This window comes from Pochonia chlamydosporia, assembly GCF_001653235.2.
Source record: "Pochonia chlamydosporia 170 chromosome Unknown PCv3seq00018, whole genome shotgun sequence".
Taxonomy (NCBI): domain Eukaryota; kingdom Fungi; phylum Ascomycota; class Sordariomycetes; order Hypocreales; family Clavicipitaceae; genus Pochonia; species Pochonia chlamydosporia.
In genome coordinates, this window is record NW_019154053.1 from 47,184 (window position 1) to 63,710 (window position 16,527).

Consider the following 16,527-nt stretch of genomic DNA (forward strand, 5'->3'; position numbering starts at 1 on the left):
GGCCGCTTGGAAAGACGTTTTTCGGGCCCTTATCCACCATCTCCTCTCTAGTCAGATGTCTGTCGACACTTGGAATGATGAAGAGATTGCGGTAATTAAGGGCAAAGGTTGCGTTCTTGCCGAAGTAACCGCAGTAGAGTGGTCTATGCGCCCTGACGACCACCTTAACGACAGACAGGAGGTGACCATTGCTTGGAGGAATGTGCCGAGCCATTTCGATAAAGAACCAACATATTCCTGGGCCTTCCAACCCTCAGCCAAGGCTATCTATCGTGGAGATGCTGTTTGCCTTCTCGAAGGTTCATCAAGGCCGACAATTATCCGGTTACATGAATAATATTCCATTCTTGTCACGATTGGTGTTCCCTTGTCAGACAAGTTGCGAGAGCTGGCCACACAGACAAAAGTGTTCCCGAACGACTTCCTGCTCGTTTGGGACTGGGATGGCCCCGACCACGAGCCCCAAACTGAAACAAACTATGAATCCATCAAGCAAATTTAAAAGGTGCCTAATTGTCTGGAGTCAGGACTGCGAAGTTCTTTGAACCAAGCCAGTCGGATGCGGGATATTGGACTGCTGCTAGAGGCAATGAAGATCCGTGAAAGGTCAGAAAACATGTTCCAAAAAGCCATGCAGATTTGCGAGGTGGCACTAGAAACCGCGGGAGTGGAGGAAATAACAGGGGTCGGAGATATGATGGAACAGCTATTTTTCAAAAACAATGGTGGATGGGTGCCGCTCCGCCTGGCAGCAGACAGAGGGCACCATGGAATCCTTGACTTACTGCTCGCCTCCAGCAACGTTGACGGAGGGACAATGCTACGACAGGCAGCAGAGAAGGGACAGGATATGGTTGTTAAGCTTTTGCTGAGAACTGGTAAGATCGACCCGGACTCTAAGAATGAGTATGACCAGACGTCCTTATGTATTGCCGCATATAATGGGCACGAGGCGGTTGTCCGGGCGCTTCTAGCAACCGACAAGGTCGACCCGGATTGTCTGGACAAGAATAACGCAACACCGTTATTCTATGCAGTACATAAAAGGTATCCGGGAATTATTTCACTCCTGCTTGCTACTGGAAAAGTCGACCGAAAATTCCAAAATAAAGAAAAAGAGATGCCGCTATGGTGGGCAGTGTGGAACGGATATGATACGGTCGTGAAGTCGCTACTAGCTACTGGCAAGGGCAGTGCGGTTTCTAAGAATAAAGATATTCTGATGCTACTAGTTGCGGCAAGGAACGGGCGTGATACTCTTGTCGAGACGCTACTAGCTACTGACAAAGTCAATCCGGACGCTAAGGATCGGAATGATCAGACACCACGATCAGTCGCTGCAAGGTTTGGACATGATGCGGTTGTGAAGATACTACTGGCTACTGGTAAAGTCAATCCGGACTCTAAGGATAAGTCCAATCGTACACCACTAGCGTGGGCGGCACGGAGCGGGCATGATGCAGTCGTCCAGGCGCTACTGGCTACTGGCAAGGTTGACCTGGACTCTAAGGATGGAAATGGTCAGACACCACTATCAATCGCGGCAGAGTTGGGACATGAGGTGGTTGTGAAGTTACTACTGGATACTGGAAAAGTCAATTCGGACTCTAAGAATTGGTACAACCACACACCACTATCAATTGCGGCAAGGAACGGGCATGATGCAGTCGTCCAGGCGCTACTGGCTACTGGCAAAGTCAACCCGGACTCTAAGGATAAGTCCAATCTTACACCACTATGCTGGGCGGTAAAAAACCGGCATATTGCAGTCGTGAGGACACTAAGAGCTACTGGCAAAGCTAACCTTGATCCCATCCTGTCACCTTATGAGGTTCATGCTAACTGAAGTGCTTTCTTTTCAAAAGAGATGATCCTTGCTTCTGTCCGCTATTGGCAGAGGCTACGATATCTGGGAGCCAAGTATTGACATCTGTATTGAGGTAGGCCAGGAGAGCCCGGAACTTGGGACACTCCGCACGTCAAAATGGCAAAGAACAAGCCGTAATGAACCTCACGTACAAAGCTTCAAGTTGGTCAGGCGCGATCGAATCTCCCGATTGATCACTTAAAAGGCGGCGCTTTTGGGGGTTCTCTTGGGCCGTACTGTAAGACGGGCTTGTTCGAGAATTGCCCGTATGTTTGACACCTTTGTAGTCCGTGGGGGCATCTTTCGAGAGACCGTGAAGGACGCCACTGCCGTGTAATTTACGTTCATCTTATGTAAGATAATTTGCTAGTTGAAAATTGTGGCCACCCATCCCTGGAAAATGGTAACCAGCACCACGGCCATTAGCTCCACAATGGCCCAAGCCATCTGGGCTAAGTAGGAGTCGGGGCTGGCTTCTGATGGTATATAAGACTCGGGAACTGGGACTGTGATACAACTCGCCACGGCCACGGGACGGGCTGCATGAAGAGGAATCTCAGACGGATGTAGCGTTTCCAGTTTCCAGTCCTTCTTCATTTGTTGGTCGTTCAGCCATCGGAAACAATGCGAGCTTGAAGCGTGGCGTTCGATGTTGCCTTTTACTCCTGGCTACTTGAATAATTGGACTGGCTTCGGCGTTGGCCCTTTCTTCTGTCCGGGTGCGGCCAATTGGTGTACATGGCCACTCAGCAATATTTGACTCGCTGTTTCCTCGTGACTGTTGCGGAAGTGACCGGATTGTCTCATGGTTCTGACTCCTTGATACGATGGCCACCCAAGCAGGCTTTTGGATGGACAGCAGGGAGTGTCGGCATTTGCCTCGTCAAATCAAAACCATGCATAACCGTGGCAGATCTCTGCTCTTTTCGATAGAGCACAGACCCATCTCGCCGTGTGTGTAGTCGTTGTGAGCCGTGGTGTCGATAGGTGTATTTAATATGTGTAGCCATTACAGAGTGATTTATCGTAGCCTTCGATCTCAACCCGTTGCAGTCGGTCTGCTGGTCCCAAGGGCTATCAACTCACTCAAACGAATTGAATCACTCAGCGTCTCCTGAGGAGATTGTGCTGGTTTGAGGTGGCGGAACTGGACGGCTCGAAGGGAGAAAAGATGAATTGAGGAGGCTGCAGGATGTGTAATGCATCCAGCCTCGCGCCTGAGGCGTGGTTTGTTGGGTTCAGGCATCGATCCAATCGCTGCCACAGATTCAATTGTTGCCTTCTGCAGCACAGAGATATGAGCGGGTCTGTGTCTTGTGCAGGTGGATTGAGGTCCGCGTGTCGTGTGTTAGTTTCGGCACGGGATCTTAAACAGAAAGAAGGGGTGTTCAGCCGCTGTCGGGACGACCCAGAAAGGAGCATGACTCCCAGCTTGCGTAGTGAGCTGAATCGTTTGCCTGAGCGAGCCCGTATGTTGCTCCTAAGCTGGATCAGAGGAGCCGTTAGTCCACATTGACAAAATCACATCGAGGCGGAAAGTAACTTCTCTCCGGACTCCTTGGCCGTTGTGGGCTATCGCATCGGATAGAGCTTTCAGATGCCATCTGTTGGCTTCCCAAGCTTTCAAAATGGCGGGGCGGTTTAGCTGCGGGATAGAGGCGCGCTGATGGTTCTGATTGTTGACTGCAAGGTCTCGGATCATCGCTTCATCGAGGGCAAGCAGCGCAATAAAGCCGGAGCCGAAGAGGCGATGGTCTCTGTGCATGACTGAAAATGGTTTTTTGTTGCAATTATATGCCTTGGCGCGGATGATAGCAGGCTTGTGAGCGTCCGGGTGGCCAGGGTTGAAGGCCCATAGCAATTTTGCCTTGGAGACGTAAACATGTCGCAGTAAAATTACCAAAAGTGAGAAGCGTTATGCCATGGGCTCTCAGCTGAGAGCAACCACAACCGCTTGTCGAGACTAGCCAGGCATTGGCTTTGGAAAGGAGCGTATACGATTCCGACCCGTCAAGTGTCAAAGGTGACGAAATCAATACATAGTCACGAACCGCAACATCGAACCATCAGGAGCGAACATCGAGGTGATTCGGGTCAACCCTACTCAGAATCTGATTCGTCTGACTCAGCCATTGATTGACTCTCTCTTGATATCACGCGCTGTGGAGGTTCGATCTGGGATAAGAATGACTGTAATAGAGAGGGAGGCTGCCCAATAAGCTGTGCAGCAGTATACTTCGCCTCTAGGTGGCTAGGTATTTCAAACAGATGTTTGTTGGCGCCTATTGTCTCACCAATCCATGCAACATAGTTAGTCACCTCTGCGCAGAGATTCGACTGCGACGAAATGTGTTTTGTAAACGACATGATATCATGAAATGTAGGCAGAATCACGGTTGGTCTTGACAAGACTGCATCCCGATGTGCAGCTTTAACTGACGATAAAGGAAGGGGAGCGCGAAATATATCACCTTCATGACTATCATTTTGGGCTGCCTGATCAGGAAGTGTCCATGGTATTACGTATGGCAATCCATGTTCACCTTCCCACTTCGGTCCTGCAAGAGTCATTAGATGGCGAATTGCCTGGAGGAACACATCGCTTTTCTCGTCGGGCGACATGTCTTCGAGCCGTTCAGGCTGACCGATCGTTTCAAACCATAGTGTCTCAAACGCGTCATTTTCGTCTTGGAACTCAATTGCAGTTAAGTCGTTTGATTTGGCATCATGCGGAATATCGTAAGATAGAGGACGGGTCACAATTAAATCCCAGCAAGTCCCAAGGTGCTGCTTTGGCGGAGAGAAATATGGGGCCCAAAATTGGATTTGGAAGAATACTGGTTGATCTTCGTACCAAGTTCCAGAGCCATGATTCGTACCTATCTCTTTCGCTTTATCGCTGTTGAAAGCCACCCTGATGTAGTTGCCGATAATGCGACGAAATCGGTTGTCGAACGAATCAGCGTGGCTGTATGTCATATTCCACATTTCCTTGAAACTTCGATACAGCTCTCGAAACTGCACCCGATCCCAAGACGGAGGGTCTGGCCGGTCAAAGAGGCGGTCGAATATGAAGGACGACCAGCCATTTTTCAGTCTTGAGTATGCCCGTGTCACCATCCAACATGGCAACTGTCTCGGCATTTGAACATGCGAAGTGGCGTATTGTGTTTTACTATATTCGCTCCACGCCTCTACATATACTTCTCGGATGATCTGAGCATCAAGTATTTTACTTCTCTGCTCTTGAGTGTCCTCCTGGCCACGCTGAAGCCTCTTAAGCCGCGAAAGTCTGCAGCGCCCAACGCGGGCGCGAAGCCTGTCCCAGGTGCCGGCTAGCTTTGTGAACATATGTTGGTGATATGATCGGGCGACCTCTTCAGCGGCCAGGCGAATAGCCTTTGCAGCCAATTGCTCCGCTTCAGTTTGTTGTCCCAGGTCAAATGCTTGGTTCGCCTGGTGCAGCCATCTCCGAAGATACAACTCTGAAGTAGCTTTTGTTGCGCTGAGCAACCGAATGTTTGATTGAGCAGCAATTCGTGGATGCAGGGGACTTCGAGGGATGTAAAGGTGGGCCAGGATGTCGAGTGCAATATGTCCCCCCGCCCAGTCTAAACAAGCTTGGGGGATCCAGAGCATGCCGGACGACTTTACTACTTCATCAAGCCCAAGGCCTTGGCGCTCAACTATCTTAGCTCTTTGATTCAATTGTTTGTCTCCTACAGTCCACTTGGACTTCCATATCCAGTTGTCGAATGGCAATTGTTGCTCGCTACTCAACGAGTATGTTAGAAGGCGACACAAGAGTTGAGCCAGATAGTATGCGAGGACAAGCTGGACAGAGACTTCTAGGGTGTCTTCTATATTGTAATCCCTCGGCGGGTTAATCAAGGGCTGCTGGAACAAATGATCAAGCGGAAGTATAAACCGCGCCGCTTGTGTTAGTATCAAAGCCCTGATATCCTTTGTTGGCACTACCCAAAATGGGCAGTGCGTCCCGTCGTTGGTATCTAATGATAATTTTTTGTGGACCTTGCCAATGTGGGAATTCAGCTCCGGGTTGAAATAGCCACGACACAACATGGTCAAGATGGGACCGAGGCAGAAAGTCACTTCTTTCCGGGCTCCATAGCTCGGAAGAATCTTTGCCTCACAAACAGCTTTCAAATGTCGTTTATTTGCCTCCCAAGCACGGCGTAGGGATCGTCGGTTAATCTGCGAGGTATTTGCTGCTTCATTGTGTCGGCTCATTGACCAGAGATCCTGGATCATTTCGTCTGTAAAGGCAAGCAATGGAAGGTACCCTGAGCCAAATATGCGGTAGTCACTATACATGACGGCGAAAGTTTCCTTGATACTGTCATATGCCTTGGCGCGAATAATTCCTGGACAATGCGTGTCTGGGTGGCCGGGATTCGAAGTTCCAGTCGATTTGGCATTTGCTTTATAGGTAGAGGCATCCCGAAGAAGGTAGGAGCGGAAGTACGTGGATGCTAAAGGGCTGCCGGGAACAATAGCGGAGAGTCGTTCGTGGAGTTGGTGGTTACACCGGTCCTTCCAAAGGAGAGTAAAAGGTCCGGCTGGAAAATCGTGGACTCCTTGGGTTGCAACGTGATCCCGACATCCAATGTCCACCCAACAGGAGCGCATGTCTAGCTGGTCCGGATTAAAAGCCTTTAGCACGTTTTCCGTGAAACACGTTAAAGTGTCCTGCAGAGTCAAGCCGGAAACCCTGTTTTTCAGGCCATGGGATTGGAGTAACAGCTGCGGGTTCTCGAAATACGCAACCTCGGCGCCACTGGCAGTTGGAATCCGAAGCAAATTTGCTTTTTCGATAACTGAACTCCAGAATTTGGCTAAATACTCTGCTGGAATACTATACCGGAGGCGAAGGGCCCGACTCTGATCATCCGGCTTCCAGTGAGTATTCCCAAGCTTTTCCTGGTAGGAGCGCGACTTTGCATACAACATATCATATGATTGTGGTATTTCCCGTCGGAATGGGTCAGGCACTGTCTCATATACTGCTGGGATAATGATATCGTCGTAAAAGACTTTCTGGCGTTCCAGCGAGAGAGCGTTCTTTGAGGCGGAGGTTTGCGAGTTTGGTCCTTGGTCAGCTTTGGGAAACAGGACGAATACGGCAAAGCGGACATTGAAAACGTCGACAGTGCCGAGATGAATATGCCTTGTCTTCGCAATGCTCAGTCCATGTGGTTGTACTACTTGATTAGTGGAGTGATTAAGCGCTGCAGAAGGGAGAAAGGAGAGTAAAAAGTCATTCGGTGATTTGACAGCCCCGAGGGTCTTGGCGCCAATCCATATGCTGTCGACATCCCACCGGCGGGATATTTCTAGTGGGGTATGAAGCAGCTCAAGTTGCGTCTTGTGGAAGGATAGTGGCTCATTTGGACAATCACCCAGGACTCCGCTCCATTGATGAAATGATGAGCTAGGTTCGTAAGAGCTGGTCTCGCCAAATATCATGTTGAGTGTTGGCATGAGTGACTGCAGAAGCCGCACTCTCTGCCGGAGTGTATGGACCTCCTCGGGCTCGTTGAGATCTGGTACGGCAGAGCCTAAGGGGTCGGATTTGTTAGATTGAACCGTAGAAAAAAAAAACGTCGCTCTGAACACGGTACTTACAATTACACTCGTGCCTGAAAAATTCCTTGAAAACTTCGTCGTATGTGGCACTTTGTGAGTCAATGAAGTCGGATGAGAGGCTAGCAGATGGAGGAAGCACTTCTTGCATATAACTACCAAGCACCGGGTCTGATGAATGACCATTGTCGAGTGGCAATGAATGCCCGTCGAGCGTGGGCTGTGGTGTATTGCCGCCATCTGGCAGGAGCAACGGTGAGTTGCCGTACGATGTCGAACGACGGCTAGTCGGGAGGCTAGCTAGTAGCTACCTCGAAAGTGGGCCAACTGGGGTTATCTGACTTTGGAGTACATGCGCTGGGTGAGGAGCTGTGCTGCGCATGATCTTCGAGAGTGAGCTGCGATAGATCAGGGATAACTCGCGTCTCATCCTCTGTATTTATATTGCCGGCATCCCCATTCCCAGCAGTATCGAATAGAGGATCGGGCTGTTCTTTCTGTTGAAAGTACGATTCATGTTGTCTGGCTCGGTAGCGCTGTACTCGGAGGCGTGTTTGTTCTCGTCGCAAGACCGCTGGGTCTTCTTTTGTCGTCGTAGAGTCCAGATTTGTTTGCTTTTCCTGTGTGGTCGTTATATCTAGAGATTCTGCGATGAGCCGATGGTCATGTGTTGCCGTAGGCGCCGTAGGCGTCAATTCTGCGGCAGTTTCTGGCCAAGCTTCAATTTCTAAGACGTCGGAGACTGCAACACCGTCTTGTGGAGGAGTTTTCGAAAGTGGCTGAGACCATGTTAATGGGGATGCTGGAGCGACATGCAGGCTGTTAGGTAGATAATCATTTCTTGCCCAGATTTGACTTGATGTCAGGTCGCTAGCTGGCAATGACGACTCGATGACTCTGACCAAGTCGTTCCCCGCATATTGTTCCCGAAGTTGCTGCAGTTTCCGCAAGCGAAGTCGTTCTCGGTGTGCTCTTACCCAGAGTCGCTTCCTTTCTCGCGTCCGCTCTGCAGAGACTGGTCGCGGAGCCATATATAAACCATTTCATCTCAAAGCGAATTTGTGTCGGCGCGTACAGGATAACTGCTCTGTATGCTTGTAGACAATAGCCCCAATAATTCATGCCAGTTAGGAGCCAGACCGTATGTGAAATTGAAAGTTTGCGACCTCGGACGCTTGCCCCTTTTATTCCAGACCGTAGGTACAGGTAATTTTCGGAAATAAGTGCGAACTCGTTTCATCATTGGCCAGTGGTATTCGCTCGCAAATTAATCGCTGAACTTGGGCTCCTGGGCAAGGATACCCACATATTATAGCAGGGGTTCCGTAGACGTATTAAGTACTAGTGAGGGTAGTGTAGACGTCAAAGACTGGCAAGAAAGGCAAATATTCTGTTCATAAGCATGGGTGTAACGCTGCCTCAACCAGGGTGTAACGCAAATTGATGTGGAGACATGTGTTATTGTTTTTGGCCAAGGACAGACATGGAAAATTGACGTGAATGGCCCAATTCTCGGAGCTACCCCACTTCCACGAAGCTTGACACGGCGCCAACCTGAACCTGTCCACACCTGTGGTACAGATGTTACTAAACGGCGTGTATGTGCCGTCCGCAAGCCACTCGTGATGCTCCTCCTGGAACCTCTCCAGCACGGCAAAGTCCAGCTCTTCCGGATTGTCGGACTGGTCCTCGAAGACGTGCTCCAGCATGAGCAGCCGCACGCACCATACCAGACCCGCCAGCTGACCGGTGTAATCCGCCGCGCGCTTGTAAGATAGCTTTTTCGGGTCGATGCCGAGAACGGCAGTAAAGTGAAGCAGCGGGTTCTGGAAAATATTAAACGCTATTTTCTGCTTGATAGATGCGATCCAAAATTCCATCACGCTGCGGTCCAGCATATCCTCCAGTTCTGCCTCTTCCTGCCTGTCCCCAGCATCTTCTTCCGAGCGCGACCGACTAGCCGCCACGATGCCGCCGCCGGTGGGCCTACCTTGCCGTGTTGATGACGCCGGACCCCTCCGAACGGCGGCGCCACCGCATCTCAGATCAATCGCAAAGACCCCTTCCACCACGACACGGAGCCGATCCCACTGCAGATCCGTGAACCGTACCCCGAGCTCCGTGTTTGCTGCTTCCTGGCCCATCTGCCACGCCCCGAAGCAGTAGCATAAGTAACGCGCCGCGTACCTCTTGTAGTCGTCCATCGAGCTCTCATGATCCTTAAGCTGGACCGGCTTTCCGTGCGGTGTTGTCGGCTCGATGCTGTTCAGCCATCGCAGCGTCTCTCGAGGTACAAGCCTTAAACGGCTAGTGCATCGCGCCATTACTCGCTCGAAGCTGTCGGCGATAATCCTAAGCTGCCGTTGTCGCTGCTTCTCCGTCGCTGCCCATACCCGCTTTAGTTTTGCATCTGACATCGGGCCTTTGCTCATGCGGCATATCTGCGCGAGATCTTTTTCCTGGAAGTGCTCCGCCCATCCCGTCCATGACACCCACGGGTTATCCACGTCGGCGCCGCCTGGGGCCTCTCCGGTCCTCCGACGCTTGTCCTCGTCGCTGGTCAGTTTTTGGCCATAGCTTGAAAGCATGTCATCGAACCCGGAACCATAGCCAGAATCGTCTCCAGATGCATTGTCGTCCGCGGCGATATCCGACACGATGCAATAACGAGCCCGTCCTCCCTTTGAAAACGACTGCAGTGAGACCTTGTCTCCAGGACGCGCCCGTGCGGCACCACTTGTGTTTATGGCCTCTCTGTGACCCTTTGATGGGCAGGCGTAGTGCGTAGTTAGACTGTTTGGGTGTACGGTCAGAAAGTCACACGGCTGATACGGGCCTTGAAACCCCTTCAGCATCGGTAACTGATTAATGGCAATGCTGCCGTTTACTGGCAGCTTCACCTCATGCGGGTCGTAGAGCGTTAGCGACAGCTCTTCCTCGTACGCGAGCACACGCTTTATAGCCTGACCCTTTAACTTGTGCTTCCTTCTGTAGTGTCGCCCGATGCCACCATCCCGCGGTGGTCCGGATGCGCACACCTCACGAAGCATAGACGCGTATTATGAGCTCTGCTCATCTAATTGATTTCTATGAGAAGATCTGACAACTTGTAATCCGCAAATATCTTCCCACTGCCATGCCCTTACATTGACACTCCCGCTTGTTCGGGTAAGGAGCAAAAGTCCAAGTCTTGGTCACTGTCTGGTTCCCCACTTATGTTTCTTCTGTCGCGGGAGACCTCTGATTTGATCACTGTGTCAGGTTTAGCTAGGATGATGTCTTGAAAGGTTCCAATGATGTCATGTATGCGCGAGCCAGTTTTGATCTGGCAGACTGCTAGCTTCTGCTCGGCACTTTGAATGGCTCTCTCTTCCCTGACGTCCAGGTCTGCCCGCTCATTTGCAATCGTGCTTCTTTCCAAATCTAGCAAATGCCTCTGTAGTTCTTCCTCTTTTCGGAGTCCGAGGATCTCGGAGTTTATCTGTTTTTGAAGGGAGCGCAGTGCGCTCAGAAAGCGCATCTGTCCAAGTGCCTCTGTTAACTCCACAGCCTCTTCCATACATTTTTGTAGCTGTGTCGCTGATATATCAATGCGGACGACGGCCACGTGACGTATAAATGCCATCGTCTGTAACAGCGGCTCGAGTGATGCAGTTGACAGTTCATATCCAGCAGGCAACGACTCGCGCTGCTGGAGCAGCACATCCTTCCATAAGTGAAGTTCTACAGCCATGGCACAAGCCCACCGACGTTTCCCCAATAAGTCAGGCAGGGCTTGTTTAGCAAAATCAAAGCATACTTGCTCCATCACTCTTTGCAGGTGTACCATCAGCTCGTGTTGTGCCTCAAACGGCAGCCTGATAGTGAAAGTCGATACCCCGCTCTCGTTGGCATCGTCTGCCACGATTTTGCTTTGAATCTGTATTGTACATGGCGATTTTCCATTGGCGATCCCATCCAAATTACATGGCAGCTTAGCTTGGATTGTTCCGCCAATTCCAGGTACTCTTCCGCATCGTTGACACCGTACCACGACACCCCCTTCTGTTGGCCCTGGAGAGTTGTTCCTTGCATCTTTCGTGTTCGGAATTGTCACTGTCGCGCTTATCGCGGAAAACCATTCTGGAAATCGTTGACTTGCTAAACAAGCTGATTCAAAGATGCCCTCTACAATCAACGTTCTTGATATAGCCACAAGTTTAGAGACTCCGTGTGCCTCAACAATGTCTTTCAGTGTGTTGCCTTCCGGTGTGGACAAGTACGAGTTGACCAGTTTCCGGATGGGCTTCTTCTTCCTTAGCTTAGCATTCTTACCCACGAATACATGTCGCAAGGCAACATAGACACGCTCGGAATACAGGTCTTCTGTGGACGCCATACTAGTGCGCGTCGAATGATCAGATTTGAGCGGCTCGGTTTGGGTCGGCTCGTTGATGCCTCCACGACGTTGACTCTGTAAGAGGTCAGAATCTCCCAATGGCCCAAGCAGACTTTGTCCTTCTACTTCTACAAGTTCGACCCCAGCCGCTGTCAGACCTGGGGTATGGGAAAGTTCTGGGAAGCGTTGACTCGCCAGACATGTTGAGTCGAATATCCCTTTCGATAAAAAGTCGCCTGCTATCGACGTTATATGAGTCATCCCGTGGGCGTCAACAATATCCTTCAACGTATTGTCCTTATCACAATCTAGATACTCATTGACCAGCTTTCGGATTGCCTTTCTTTTAGATCGAGCGTTTCCACCTTGTAGCTTAGCAGCTTGGCCGTGGAAAACATGCCTCAGGGCAATATATATTCGTTCTGGGTATCGGTCTTCTGCGGACATTATGGAAATGATAATGAGATTGTACGAGTTCCGAAGATAGCGAGACAAGTATTTTCAAAACAAGAAACTAGGCTTGTAATGTATTATGGTTGACGAGGGCTAATCACTTTGTGAGGCTCGTGGCCAACTTCGTTTACAAGAAGAGGGCAGCAATGAAGCCCGCTACTGATGTCTCAGCCGGCCCCTCAGAGCGGCCCAGAGCGGCCCACGTTTACTGTCAGGTAATTGACATGCATAGCTGCCTAATCGGCAAGGACACGATTTACCCGATGATAACTGACCAAGAATTTCTTCTCGCCTCTCAAAAATTGCGGAATGATGCTTCTTTCGAGCAAGTCATAGCCGCGCCGATATCACAATGAGCACTGCTGAGCTTCAGCAGGCTTTCTATCCATACGCGTATGGATTAGTGTATGGAATACTTTTGTATTCCATACAGTTAATCCATATTCCATACAGCTTGTGAGTATTCCATACGTATGGAATACCACGGAAAATAGTTAATCCATATAAAAATTTGTTGGCCAAGCTCAGGGTGAGGCCAAGTTATCCCTTTGCTCTGCGGTATTGTCAGACGACTACCAGAATGCTTTCACGCTGACGCTCTCGTTTGAAAATGTCCTCGCTCCATTCTACAGCACCCACAGGTGGCTATGTGGGGTCGTCAACTACCACCAGGGAACTCCAATCCTCTCCAGGCCTCAGCAGTGTCAGCGGGCCGAGGGTAGGAAGCGAAAGACAACGGCAAATACTTGGGCTCATGCTCGTGAGCCGTATGACACAGAGCCTGTTCGTTGCGCTCGACGAAATGAGAAGTTTTATTATTGTATGCACTGTATTGACCCTCCCTATTCGACAACGGTCTCGACGACATTCCGCAAGCACCTGCTGAATAGCCATGCCATTCAGCTGGAAGCAACTGAAAACCCAATCAAGAAACAGCGCGACAGCCTTATCCATGATGCCTTTGCAAAAGCTGGCGAAGTGCATGTTGCGAAGCAATTGATTAGACGAGAGGAAGCCCTAAGAAGCGCTGTCAATCGGAAGGCCGCACTAGAGGCTCTGGTCCAACTTGTTATTGTCCGTAACCTCTCATATAACTGCAGTTCCTGGCCAGAGCTCCATGCGCTGATTTCCGCGGTCAACCACACGGCAAACGATCTGATCAGTCTCTCACATGGTTCAATACAGAAGCTTGTCTCCAATTCTTATTGCGTACATAAGGACATTCTGCGGAGAAAGCTCCAATCATCTCCTTGGAAACTTCACCTTTCGTTGGATGTTTGGTCTGCGCCAAATCATAAAGCCTTCCTCGGAACGTGCGTTAAATTTGTGGATTCGGACACTAAGGAGACACTGCAGGCATTACTGGCAGTGTCAGAGCTTCCTGGCCTAGACGGGCCCGGTGGCCACGGCGGAGCTGAGCAATGGAAGCTTCTTCGGCAGGTTCTTGATGACTATAACATTTGGAATAAGATACCCTTTTTTACTGGCGACAACCACGGCTCAAATGACAAGCTATGCCGCTTTCTCGGAGAACACCTCCAAGAGAAAGGCATCAAGTGGGAGGCCAAAAAGCAGAGAATTCGATGCCATGGTCATGTCCTCAACCTCGCGGTCCAGGCATTTCTATTCATTGATTCGAAAGAAGCTGCCACAGCGGCTCTGGAGCAGATTGAGGACGGCGATAGAACTGCCTTCGGCAGTGATTTCATTGAAAGAGTCAATGCCCAAAGGGCACTTGGCAGGCGGCGTTTAGGTCCCCTGGGTAAAGTCCATAACATCTCAATCCACATGCGTGAGAGTGACTACCGATGGAATTTGTTTAAGAAGCGTGCTGGAAGGTCTTTGGGACTCGATAACGATACGCGGTGGAATTCGTGGTTCCTTCTGTTAAATGCTGTCCTTGATCTTCAAGAACATGTGGATTGGTATCAACGGAAATACTATGATGATTTGCGGGGTGATTATCTGTCACCCGATGAGTGGCAAGCCCTGAGGGAGACACGCAGCTTCCTACAACCATTCTGGAGGATTACTCAACTAACAGAAGGCCGCTATGCTACACTCGATCGTACCCTCTTCACCATGGACGTCCTTCATAAACATTACACCCAGGCATTCCAAAAACACCACAGTACCGGTGCACTCCGAAGCTGCATTGCAGCATCATGGGCCATATTTGACAAGTACTACCAGCTCACAGATGAGAGTCCCGCATACGGTGCCGCAATGATACTTCACCCGTCGCGGCGCCTGGCCCACATCAAAAAGAACTGGCCCAAATCGTGGCACAAACCAGTCCTTGATAGCGTTCAAAAGTATTGGGAAGATCACTATCAAGCGCTGCCAATCACAACGACAACACCACAGCTTAGGGATCAGACACAGCGGCTCGATGAGTACGATATGCTTGCTCGAGAGCTCGATGTTGTGAGCCCGGCTTTGAGCGAGCAGGATGAGTACCAGTCCTTCACCGCACAGCCACCCGTACTTATTGACTGTTCGCCGCTTGCGTGGTGGCTTCGAGAGGAGCAGCAACAAACATGCCCGCGTCTCTCCCAGATGGCTGTTGATATGCTTTCCATACCGGCCATGTCGGCCGAGCCAGAGCGTGTCTTTTCTGGAGCTCGGCGCACGATATCATGGGATAGATGCCAGCTGGGAAGTTCAACAATCGAGAGGGGTGAATGCATGAAGAGTTGGATCAAGAGTGGCATAACACAAGGAATTCCTGTAGATCTAGATGAAGGGGATAAGAATGGGGCTTCAGAGGATTCAGAGGGGCCTGCGGAGGAGGACGTCGATCAAATCACAAGACGGCGAGCCTCTACGACCGATTCACTGTAAAATATATGACGTCATCATTCAGTATTCCATACGTATGGAATACTTTCCATACAAGGTGCATTCCCTATTCCATATTCCATACGGGTCTGTATGGAGTATGGAGTATGGATAGAAAGCCTGAGCTTCAGTGGAAGGACCATCGAGTTCTCCTGGATATCATCGATAGGCTGCGCTCAAAAGGCTTTGGAAAATATGTTGACCTTCCGGAACTCGTTGTGTGTAGAGATCAGTCAGCCGGGAAGAGTTCTGTTCTCAAGGCAAGGGCAGTTGGAATCTGCCGGTACTGAAGATAACTATCTTCAGCCTGGTTCTCCCCATAGCCATGCCTCGAATTGCGCTTTACAAGATAACAACAAGTACCGGACACTTTACTATGGCTTTTTGTTTTTGTTGTAGCGATGTAATTACCGTTAGCGTGGCTACAGTACTAGCCCTCAATTTATACTAAGTGAAGTGAACGGGTAGAACGAAAAGCAGATGTCATGCCTTGGGAGTTGACGACGCGCGTAGCTTGAAAGGACAATACAAACAATTGGTCCTAGAGTGCTTTCTGACGTGCGGAGTCAATCAGCCTGAACAAATTCTCCATTATGGTTTATTCCACATCCTGAACATTATCCAGCCGATGTTTGAATTCTTTTTCCAAATGTTCCCATTGCTTTGGCGATTTATTCTTCTCTCGCTCAAGCGTAATAAGTTGTCGCATTAACGACTCGATCTTCCGTACTAATTTAGCTTGCCGTAGCCGCTTTTGTCCTAGCGACTCTTCATCCGATGTGGCATCAGTATCATCGCTAATAGGTTCAGACTCCGACCCACGCCAGATCTGACCACTGATCTCATGAGAATTTCGACTACGTAGGCTTCGTCGGTGATGTAGGAGTACCTCGTATTTCTCAAGCTCTTGGCGGAGAAATGTAGCACATGTACCGGGCGAGTTGCTTTCGTCCCATGTCCTTGAGATATACGCCCGATGCTTCACATCCCATCTGGGAGGAGGTCGGCCGTAGTTACTGGAGCGAATGTTAAATTCCAATACCACGGCATTAGGATCGGGTTGTGGCGCAAGCGTGCCCGCTGACCAATGCTCTCGAAGACTTCCTAGCTTCGCGTATATTTCTTCTTCGGACAAACGAAGCAAATCCTGCTCCGGCTGCACAACATAAGGCATACACTCATCTGCAGCAGCATCTGGTGCTAGTTTCCAGCCATCGTTCGGATGATGTTTGATGCATGTTGATGGGAGTGGTTTTCGCAACTTGCCGTGCGACTCCACCTGCTGGTAATAGTCATCTAGCCCTCGGTGGAAGCTGGGCCACCATACGAACTCCTTCGACTCTTTGTCTTTGCGCATGAAAGCTGTATAGTGCCAATCCCTAGT

General features: G+C 50.1%; 5 protein-coding genes across 5 annotated transcripts; 2 read left to right on the forward strand and 3 right to left on the reverse strand.

Moving 5' to 3' along the window:
* Positions 1–589: 589 nt before the first annotated feature.
* Positions 590–1,846, forward strand: VFPPC_11391 (ankyrin repeat-containing protein; the record flags this gene model as incomplete). The annotated part of the gene is made up of 1 exon (XM_018289596.1): positions 590–1,846. The coding sequence occupies one exon, from the start codon at positions 590–592 to the stop codon at positions 1,844–1,846; it is 1,257 nt and encodes a 418-aa protein (XP_018136293.1).
* Positions 1,847–3,347: 1,501 nt separating this feature from the next.
* On the reverse strand, positions 3,348–10,521 carry VFPPC_11392 (hypothetical protein; the record flags this gene model as incomplete). Its single annotated transcript, XM_022428755.1, has 5 exons — positions 3,348–3,734; positions 4,187–7,446; positions 7,514–7,711; positions 7,800–8,273; positions 9,060–10,521. The coding sequence occupies 5 exons, from the start codon at positions 10,519–10,521 to the stop codon at positions 3,348–3,350; spliced, it is 5,781 nt and encodes a 1,926-aa protein (XP_022283926.1).
* Positions 10,522–10,613: 92 nt separating this feature from the next.
* VFPPC_11393 (hypothetical protein) lies at positions 10,614–12,296 on the reverse strand (the record flags this gene model as incomplete). The annotated part of the gene is made up of 1 exon (XM_018289598.1): positions 10,614–12,296. The coding sequence occupies one exon, from the start codon at positions 12,294–12,296 to the stop codon at positions 10,614–10,616; it is 1,683 nt and encodes a 560-aa protein (XP_018136295.1).
* Positions 12,297–12,654: 358 nt separating this feature from the next.
* Positions 12,655–15,146, forward strand: VFPPC_11394 (ribonuclease H-like protein; the record flags this gene model as incomplete). Its single annotated transcript, XM_018289599.1, has 2 exons — positions 12,655–12,695; positions 12,935–15,146. The coding sequence occupies 2 exons, from the start codon at positions 12,655–12,657 to the stop codon at positions 15,144–15,146; spliced, it is 2,253 nt and encodes a 750-aa protein (XP_018136296.1).
* A 595-nt stretch (positions 15,147–15,741) lies between these two features.
* Positions 15,742–16,500, reverse strand: VFPPC_14915 (hypothetical protein; the record flags this gene model as incomplete). The annotated part of the gene is made up of 1 exon (XM_018292683.1): positions 15,742–16,500. One exon carries the CDS (start codon positions 16,498–16,500, stop codon positions 15,742–15,744), a length of 759 nt encoding a protein of 252 aa, XP_018136297.1.
* Between the last annotated feature and the right edge of the window lie 27 nt (positions 16,501–16,527).